The sequence below is a fragment of the Alosa sapidissima genome, chromosome 7 (assembly GCF_018492685.1).
Source record: "Alosa sapidissima isolate fAloSap1 chromosome 7, fAloSap1.pri, whole genome shotgun sequence".
Taxonomy (NCBI): domain Eukaryota; kingdom Metazoa; phylum Chordata; class Actinopteri; order Clupeiformes; family Clupeidae; genus Alosa; species Alosa sapidissima.
This window is the reverse complement of record NC_055963.1, coordinates 8,545,250-8,555,249: the sequence shown is the minus strand read 5'-3', so window position 1 is coordinate 8,555,249 and position 10,000 is coordinate 8,545,250. Positions and strand designations below refer to the sequence as shown.

At 46.9% G+C, this 10,000-nt stretch overlaps 2 protein-coding genes across 3 annotated transcripts in view; both read right to left on the bottom strand.

Annotated features, from left to right (window-relative positions):
• Positions 1 to 4,480: 4,480 nt before the first annotated feature.
• LOC121713266 (MORN repeat-containing protein 1-like) lies at positions 4,481 to 6,118 on the bottom strand. Its single transcript, XM_042097778.1, has 3 exons — positions 6,099 to 6,118; positions 4,866 to 4,975; positions 4,481 to 4,653 (listed from the first exon to the last, which is right to left on the bottom strand). Exons 1-3 carry the CDS (start codon positions 6,116 to 6,118, stop codon positions 4,481 to 4,483), a joined length of 303 nt encoding a protein of 100 aa, XP_041953712.1.
• The window catches only part of si:ch211-251b21.1 (uncharacterized protein LOC571720 homolog), an 11,881-nt gene continuing 7,869 nt past the window's right edge, over positions 5,989 to 10,000 (bottom strand). The window contains exons 7-10 of one of the 2 annotated variants that reach the window (XM_042099231.1): positions 9,740 to 9,957; positions 8,660 to 8,879; positions 7,707 to 7,951; positions 5,989 to 7,110 (exon numbers count right to left, since the gene is read on the bottom strand). In XM_042099231.1, coding sequence (XP_041955165.1) covers positions 7,015 to 7,110; positions 7,707 to 7,951; positions 8,660 to 8,879; positions 9,740 to 9,957 — 779 coding nt within the window. In that variant the 3' untranslated portion in view covers positions 5,989 to 7,014. Of the gene's footprint in view, positions 7,114 to 7,706; positions 7,952 to 8,659; positions 8,880 to 9,739; positions 9,958 to 10,000 lie in introns of both variants that reach the window. The other variant, XM_042099230.1, reaches the window with a different exon arrangement.

Genomic DNA, 10,000 nt, shown 5'->3' with positions numbered 1-10,000 from the left:
GTACACTAGACACCACACCAGACTAGACTACATACTGTATCTAGACTAGACGTTACTAGACACCACACCCAGACTAGACTAAACTAGACATCACACCACACCATGCACCTACAGTAACACTCAATTGGGCTAGACACCACACCTAAACTAGACTGGACTATACACTGCACCTAGACTAGACTAGACTAGACACCGCACCTAGACTAGACACCGCACCTAGACTAGACATCGCACCTACTCTAACTGGACAACACATGTAGACTAGACTAGACACCGCACCCAGACAAAACATCGCACGTAGACTAGACTAGACACTGCACCTAGACTAGACACCGCACCTAGACTAGACGCCGCACCTAGACTAGACACCGCACCTTGATCCAAGATGGCGGCGCGTGCACACGCAGCCTCTCTCTGTCCCAACCGAACGGTGTTTTGTTTGTTTAAAAAGTGTTTGTCCGAAAGTTTTACGTGTTCGTCTCGTCTTACTACGTCGTACTACAAGTATAGCAGGCAGTTTCTACTGGACATCTGCAAAAGCAAGTTTTACAGCGTTCTGGACTTTGCAACAGAGACGCTAAAGGAACTCGGACTACTACGGCCTGCAACAACACCAGACTCGCCTGCTACTCCTCCCCCGGAAAGATAGCGTCGAATGCGGTGTGCGAGGAAGCAGAAGAGGGGCGAGCGTGGAGGTGTCCGGGCCAGGCTAGCGGCCAACCCAACTTGCCCAGCCATACCATCCATTCTCCTGGCAAATGTACGATCACTGGACAACAAAATGGATTACATACGACTGCTGAGATCAACGAACCAGACAGTGAGTAATTGCTGTGTGCTCGTCTTCACTGAGACTTGGTTAAATGACAACATTCCAGACTCTGCTGTACAACTGGAGCAGCTAGCATGCTATCGAGCAGACAGGGCCATTGTAAAGGGAGGAAAATCACGAGGAGGAGGAATCTGTATTTACATCCGTGACGAATGGTCGCGGGACACTGTAGTAGTATGCAAACACTGCTCACCACTGGCAGAGTTCATGATCATAAAGTGCCGTCCTTTTTACCTGCCAAGGGAAATTACTGCGATTCTGCTAGTCGCAGTATACATCCCGCCTACCAACAATAACAGCGATAGGAACACGGCTCTTAGTGAACTGTACCAGGCTGTCAGTGAACAACAGACGGCACACCCAGATGGTTTCACCAACTTCGCTGGAGATTTTAACCATGCAGATCTTAAAACTGTTCTTCCAAAGCTACACCAGCATATTGATTTTCCAACAAGAGGAGACAACATCCTGGACCTGTTCTACACTACACACAAAGGAGCATACAAAGCCACCCCCTCCCCCACATTGGACTTTCTGACCATATCACTGTTATGCTAATGCCCGCATACAGACAGAGTGAAAGCAAACAAACCGGTTCGCAAGCAGGTAAAAGTGTGGCCTGAGGGAGCCTTCAAGACTGCTTTGACACAACAGACTGGGAAATGTTTAAGCAGGCCGCCACTTACAACAACCAGACAGACATAGAGGAGTATACAGACACTGTAACCTCTTACATCACCAAGTGCATTGATGATGTGACCCACAAAAAGGAATCATCACTCGGGCTAACTGGAAGCCATGGCTGACAGGGGATGTCCTCAGGCTGCTGAGGGCCAGAGACAAAGCCTACAGAGCTGGGGATGAAGCTGGCATGAGAACAGCGAGAGCCAACCTGCCCCGTGGCATCAAGGAAGCAAAAAAGGAATACACTCACAAGATAACCACCCACTTCAAAGACAGCAGGAACGCACAAAGCCTATGGCAGGGCATTCAGGCCATCACGGACTACAAGCCCGCGCCACAGAGCTGTGAGAGCAACATCCCTCTGCTCAACAATCTGAACCGCTTCTTTGCTCACTTTGAAGCACAAAACAGCACTTGGCCACAGAAGACCCCTCCCCCTCCACACGAGCAGCCCCTGTGCCTCTCTGCCGACAGCGTGAAGAGGACACTTGCTGCTATCAACACCCGTAAGGCAGCAGGCCCAGACAACATCCCAGGTCGTGCGCTGAAGGACTGCGCTGAGGAGCTTAAGGGTGTCTTCACAGACATCTTTAACACTTCCCTGAAGCAAGCCATCGTCCCATCATGTTTCAAAGCTGCCACCATCATACCTGTGCCGAAGAAAACTGCTCCATCCTGCTTCAATGACTACCGCCCCGTGGCACTGACACCCATCATCATGAAGTGCTTTGAGCGGCTTGTCATGTCACACATCAAATCCATTCTCCCCCCGACCCTGGACCCCTTCCAGTTTGCATACCGAGCCAAACGGTCCACAGAGGATGCAATCTGCTCTGCCCTCCACCCAGCCCTCACCCACCTGGAAAAAAGAGACTCATATGTGAGATTGCTGTTTATAGACTTCAGTTCTGCATTCAACACCATAATACCTATAATACCTATAACACCATAATACACCATAATAACAACTCATCTGCAAACTTGACAAACTGGGACTCAGTATCTACCTCTGCAACTGGCTACTGGACTTCCTCTGTCAGAGGCCTCAAGTAGTATGTGTTGGCAACAATATCTCAAGCAGCATCACACTGAGCACGGGGGCCCCCCAAGGCTGCGTGCTCAGTCCGCTGCTCTTCACCCTGCTGACGCATGACTGCACTGCAACCTACAGCAACAACCACATAGTGAAATTTGCTGACGACACAACTCTGGTGGGTCTCATCACCAAGGGCGACGAGACTCAATAGAGGTTGGAGGTCGACCTTCTGACCACGTGGTGCAGGGACAACAACCTCCTGCTGAACATCAGCAAGACCAAGATTGTTGTTGACTTCCGGAGAGGTCACACCCAACACCTGCCACTGACCATCGACGGTGCTGTGGTGGAGAGAGTGAGCAGCACCAAATTCCTGGGGGTGCACATCAGTGAAGACCTCTCCTGGACCACCAACACTGCATCACTGGCGAAGAAAGCTCAGCGCCGCCTGTACTTCCTGCGGAAACTCAGACGAGCAAGTGCTCCACCAGCCATCATGACCACATTCTACCGAGGCACCATTGAGAGCATCCTCTCCATCTGTATCGCTGTGTGGGGCGGAAGCTGCACTGAATACAACAGGAAAGCCCTGCAGCGCATAGTGAACACAGCTGGAAGGATTATTGGTGCTTCACTCCCCTCCCTGAAGGACATTTACACCTCCCACCTCACCCGCAAGGCGACCACAATTGTGAGTGATGCAAGTCACCCCGCTCACAATTTGTTTGATCTACTGCCCTCTGGGAAGAGGTACAGAAGCCTGCGCTCCCGCACCACCAGACTCACCAACAGCTTCATACACCAGGCTGTTAGGATGCTGAACTCTCTCCCCCCTCCACCCTCAGCTACATAACATCCTGGACTTTGGACCCACAATGGTTGCCTTGCACTACTCCACTTGTACACTTGCACACTTTGCAACTTGTTGTTGTTGTCCTGAAAACACTTCTGCTGCTCTTACATAACTTGCACCACTATGCCACTGGCATACTTAGGTCAAACAGAACTACCTCAGCCATTTATTGGCCTGACTTTTGCACTATTATATTGACTGTCTACTGTATGCACAATTGCAACCCAAATTTTGCTGCTCTTATTTCTTCATTGTATGTGCCTTCTTATTTTTACTTTTTATATTGTTTACTTGAATGTTAGTTTGTCTGTGGACCTAATTGGTAAAATATGTCTTGTCTCCACCGTGGGATAGTGGGAAACATAATTTCAATCTCTTTGTATGTCTTGACATGTGAAGAAATTGACAATAAAGCAGACTTTGACTTTGACTTTGACCTAGACTAGACTAGACATCACACCTAGACTAGACACCTCACCTAGACTAGACACTGCACCTAGACTAGACTAGACTAGACACCGCACGTAGACTAGACTAGACTCCGCAACTAGACTAGACACCGCACCTAGACAAAACACTGCACGTAGACTAGACTAGACACTGCACCTAGACTAGACTAGACACCTAGACTAGACACCGCACCTAGACTAGACACTGCACCTAAACTAGACACTGCACCTACTGTAGACTAGACACTCCACCTAGACTAGACACCGCATCTAGACTAGACACTGCACCTAGACTAGACACCGCACCTAGACTAGACTAGACACCGCACCTAGACTAGATGCTGCACCTAGACTAGACACCGCACCTAGACTAGACTAGACACTGCACCTAGACTAGACACCGCACCTAGACTAGACACCGCACCTAGAATAGACTAGACACCGCACCTAGACTAGACTAGACACCTGGACTAGACACCACACCTAGACTAGACTAGACACCGGTCAACTAGAAGGCCCTGATCTGGCTCGTGGGCCATTATGGAAGACTCTATCAGATTGTAGCCAGTAATGACAGCTGGTACAGACCAATAGAAACCATCAACTCTAGAGGGTTCCTACTGTCCTTATTTAAATGTATTCCACTGTTTGCTTGACCTGTAATGCATACGTCCCTCTACATGTCTCTTGTTTTGATGGAAAGAGCCTTTGTATCTGTGTCCATCTTTGTCCAGTAGAAGTCCATGTCCAGAAGAACAGTAACCAACGTTCAATAAAGCAAATACAATCCAGACAGTTACTGAGAAAATGATTCAGACTTGGTCTGATTTCACAATGCAGGGCCAAAACAAGCTCTAAGTGCTTCCTACTGTATCCAGCTTCTTTGTTTAAAACCCAAAAAAATACAACCACAAACATGTGTGAGTTGATGCAAGAGGCCCCCTTGTTGCAATGAAAGGCAGTAAAACAATTGGCTTGCATGTGTTTACGATCTGGCGTGATGTTGCAAACCTTCTCTAAGACCCCATGCAAACTGTTCCTCATATCTCTCGCCACTGCCATGCTGGAAGACTCCAAAGCCATGAAGTTCCCCAGCAGAGAACTGACCAGAGAAGGTGCTCCTTACACAAATATAACTCCATGAGACAACATTCAAGACATTGAAACAAACTAAAGGGCCTATTAGTAAATCAACAACTGTAATCCTCAAAGGAGTTGGAGTGATTCATACTCATCTTCTCCCAGTAGCCTATCGGTATCTGACTCCATTGCCCACAATCTCTCCATTTATAAATTCACCTTCATAAATAGCTGCCGTCTTTCATAAAGATTTGCCTTTTCCTGTCAGACAGTTCGTGAATAACACCATCATGGCATCTTTATTAAGACATAGGCTTACAGGCTAATTGCTTCCAGTCTTCCAATGACCTTTGTAGAGAAAGAAAGTATTAGGATTGGCCTACACATTATGTGAAACCTATTGAAAGAAGGCACATTGGTAGGAGAGCATACCGTGTTGTTTTACACACAGGCACGTACAATAACATAATATATATAACATTTATACTATGTACGAACTTAGAGTGGGAATACCATGTATGGTCTAATTTTTTGCTTCTCCAACAAAATTTTTTCAAAAGTCTGGTGGATTTCTTGCTAACAGCGCCATGACTAAAGTACTTGAGTGTTCCTGGCAACCAATGGATTCTTCCATAGCAACATGGAAGGAAGCGTTAGGGTGTGATGATGAGCTTTGTTTGGGTCCATGTTTGTCATGGGCATCTTTATTTAACGTGGATACCATCATATGGATATAGGATAGCCTACCATATGAATCTATAGGCCACCTAAACACAGGAATACTTTAGCTTAGTTATATATTTTTATTTTATGTAGCTTATTTTTGTTATATGCAATATAATAGGCTTATATTGACTTCTCTTGGTTATTTAGGCCTGTGAAAATGTGTTTGTGACTGTCAGGTACGTAGGCCTATTCATGCATGTACAGCAAACATATTGCAACAATTTTCCATTTGCTGGGTCATAACTGCAATAACTTCTGTGCGAACTCACACAAATATCAGTCATGGCTCAATGAAAAGGAAATACTGAATTTAGCCAAACACACAAAACAACTTTATGAACAATTTTATTGATTGGAGCTCGCAAAAAAGAAAAAAATAAGAATAGACATTAAAAAAGAAATTTATGAGAATTTGTTTAGCATTGCTGTAAAACATACTCTTTCTCCTGCCACGCCATGCCATCAAAGCCCTGGCAGCTGGATGCTGGTCATTTGGCAGTGTGTTTTCTGGCACATCTTTCATGAATGAAGGCAAACCACAGGCTGTGTTGTTGCGCTGCTGGGTCTGCACCGGCTCAAACTGGAACAGACAGACTCAGACAGACACACAGCTGGATGGATTAGCATTGCAAACATACGGACGGGATGAGAAACAACTCGCTCCTTGTAGGGTTTTAAAGGGGTACAGTACCCCCACTGCTGCCATTTGCTTTTATTTTTCAGTGCTTCACCAAGAAAATAGAGATGCAGTGTAACAAAAAAAGAAGTAAACATTAATTCCATCACTAAACATAATATTGAAAAAACAAACCGTTTTCGGACCTGGCTATCAAAACAAACAGTAAGGTTACAAAAATATAACTGAACGGTCAAACGTTCCCACACATTTTTCAACTTAATGAGTAAGATACATTTACTGTACTACACATCTCACTGTTCTGTATTAACCAATAAAAGAATAAAACTATTAAGAACACAAAAGAGAAACTGTTAGCTACAAATACTATAGAGGGCTAGATACAACTAGAATAAAGAGCCAGCCACAGAGTAGGTCTGTAAGTGTTATTAATATAAGGCACTAATCTAATAAAGGTTGTGAGGGTTGATCATTGGCTCAGAAGTTGGAGGAGGGTCCAAACAGAATCCATAAACAGGAAGAACATCACTACAGCATGAAAAAAAAACCTGTCAATCATAGCAATCTCTGGTTAACTCCACAGAGATGACGGATGTAGTTATGTGGACTCCAACATTCAACCAGTAGACCACCGTGATTCACATGACTTTCCTTGGCCATGTTGCAATTACGTTAAATGCTTTGTTGAAGTTATCCTCCCCCAGGAAGAAGTGGATTTTAGGCTTTGCACTTCTCCGGTGCGTCCTCGGGAGTCTTCTCCGCGTTTCCACTGAACCTCTGGCTCAGCTCGGACGATAGAATGGAGCAGCAGGACTTCTGACGGAAAGAAACACAACAAGAACAAGAATAAACAGAGCGGTGAGATGGCAAGACGTAAGTTGGAGGGGGATGCAAAAACAACAACAACAACAAGAAACAGAGGGGTGAAGTAGGAAGACGTAAGATGGAGGGGAATGCAGCAGCAGCAACAACAACAACCACAACAACAACAACAACAACTAGATGTACTGCAAAGCGGTACAAAATATGACCGCCGCCCAGTACTGCACATTCTCTCCACAAAAATAAATCACGTTGTCTCCATCTCCTACCTTCAAGTATCTAGGATCTGTCCATCCTCTCCTCCCTCCATCCCTGCCCCTTCAGGCTGGGGTCTGCTCTTGCCCGGGAGCCCCAGCACTCCCTCTCTCCTCTCCTTTATCTCTTTCCCTTCTCCCTTCCCTCTCTCTATCCCTTCCTTCCAATTCCTCCCCCCTCTATCCCTCTCTCCCCTCTCCATCCTCATATTCCCCCTCACCTTGTGCTCTCCTTCCTTTCTTCTCCCTCGCTCCTCCCTCTCTCCCTTCCTCCCTTCTTTCCTCTCTCCTCCCTCTCTCCCTCCCTCGCTCCTCCCTCGCTCCCCCCCTCACCTGGTGTGCTTTGGCCTTGCCCCTGGCCTTGCCGGTGAGCTCCAGGAGGGCGATGAGGAGGCCGGTGCCGAGCCCCAGGGCCAGCAGGAGGAAGAGGCCCTTGAGGGTAGCCGGCGTGAGGGGGGAGCTCTGGTCCCCGGGGGCCACACAGCTGCTGGGCCACCACTTGCTGCGCAGGTAGTCCAGCTCGCCGCTCTCACTCAGCTGCAGGATGGCCGTGCTCAGGTTCTTTACCAGCGGAGAGCCTGTGGGAATGCAGGAGAGGAGGTCAGACTCTCTCTCTCTCTCTCTCACACACACACACACACACACACACACACACACACACACACACAGCTGCAGGATGGCCGTGCTCAGGTTCTTCACCAGCGGAGAGCCTGTGGGAGCGCAGGAGCAGGAGAGGAGGTCAGACTCTCTCTCTCTCTCTCTCTCTCTCTCTCTCTCACACACACACACACACACACACACACACACACACACACACACAGCTGAAGGATAGCTGCGCTCAGGTTCTTCATCAACGGACATCTTGCAGGACGCAGGGGCAGGAGAGGAGATTAGAAGCACATATAGACACACACACACACACCACACACACACACACTCTCTGCTCGCTCTATATATGGCAATGATAATAGTGAAATAACTTCTTTCATCAAAAGTAAAATAGTACAATTATACTCATCACAATGTCATAGCTTCTAATTTGTCTGGATTTGTATGTATACAGTATATCTGTGTCTGTGTCAGTGTATGTATGTATGTATGTGTGTGTGTGTGTGTGTGTGTGTGTGTGTGTGTGTGTGTGTGTGTATGTGTGTCCGTCCATGTATGTGTATCTGTGAATGTGTGTGTGTGTGTTTGAATGAGAGCGAGAGTGTGTGTGTGTGTGAATGAGAGAGAAAGAGGTGTGAGTGACAGTGTACACACACACCCAGTGCAATGTGACCCACCTAACGGTGCTGCGATGCCGTAGCCCCTCATTGCCACCACTTGGGGGCAGCGCACCAGGTTGCAGTAGCGCCCCACCACCAGGTCCAGGGACACGGCCTCGCCGATGAAGGCAAAGTTGCCCTCCAGCACCCGCCGGATGCCCTCCTCCTTGTTGGACACCATCGACTTGCGCCGCTCCATCTGGGCATAGATGCTGCGGTAGACGGGGTTCTGGGACGTCTAGGGAGATACAGACTCAGACGTCAGCACCAAGGATGGTCAAGGATGGTCAAGGAAGGTCAAGGATGGTCAAGGATGGTCAACAGGGATGTAGTGGAGGCTATTGTACTGCAATACTTTAGCCTCCAAGTATTGTACTGTAAACACAGTTTACCCAGCTCTGAAATCTGAGTTTATCCACCTTTCATTAGAGTTTATCCACCTCTCAAAAGAGTTTATTCACCAATTTGCAACTTATAACATTTAAAGATCACACTGTATAATCCACAATCACAATATGTACACTCATCAACACTCTAGGAACCATTTAATACCACATGTATTGTTATAAACATTGGACAATAACCTCCAGCATCATCAAACATTTTCTGAATGCCTTTTCTAAAAATCCGATACCGGATGGCGCAGTCCACCTCAACGTGACCACAGAATTCATAGTTTACCCAGCTCTTATTTGACCCAGCTCTCCCAGTTTACCCAGCTCTTATTTGACCACTACACTCCTGATGGTCAAGGTTGGCTTACTTACAGCGGCATACATGTGTGGAGTGGGGCCCTGATGCTCCAGTTATGCTCAATGTCAATGTAACTGTCAGTTCATGTTTACACCACTTACTGTATGTGTTGTATAGTTAAAAAAGAAAGACTATAGTATAACAAAAATTAAAACACAGATCAGTTAAAAAACAAAAAAAGACAACAATAACAAGAATAAACAGCAACAATAAAAAGTAAAAAATAAAAATCATAGACCAGCTAGCAAAGACCTTTCAGGGCCATGGGATTTGTTAATTGTTTATTATTTATTTATTTATTTGATATTTACTGTAATGTGTTTAAGTTTAGTTGTTTTGTTTTACCTTGAAGAAGGCGAGAGAGGAGCCTCCGTCGACGGTGCCGTACTCGATGATGTCCTGCTTGGCCAGGTCCTCGAAGCTCTGAATGCTCAGGTGGCCCTGGTCAGACTTGAGCCAGGCGCTCACCCTGCTGAAGTAGGTGGCCAGCAGCACTATGGAGAAGAGCCACCAGATGGCGCTGACGAGGCGGCCGGAAAGAGCCTTTGGGTGGGGGCCAGCGCCTGGACATAAGGATGGAGAGAGGAGAGGAGAGGAGAGGAGAGG

Bases quoted from the DNA above. Each gene is read 5' to 3' on its own strand.
- LOC121713266 (XM_042097778.1), bottom strand. From the start codon at position 6,118: ATGGCGTGGCAGGAGAAAGA. The intron at 4,976-6,098 runs GTATGTTTTACA...TATTTGTGTAAG, and splicing joins ATGGCGTGGCAGGAGAAAGA to GAGCACCTTCTCTGGTCAGT. The intron at 4,654-4,865 runs GTTTGCAACATC...TCATTTTCTCAG, and splicing joins TGCATGGGGTCTTAGAGAAG to TAACTGTCTGGATTGTATTT.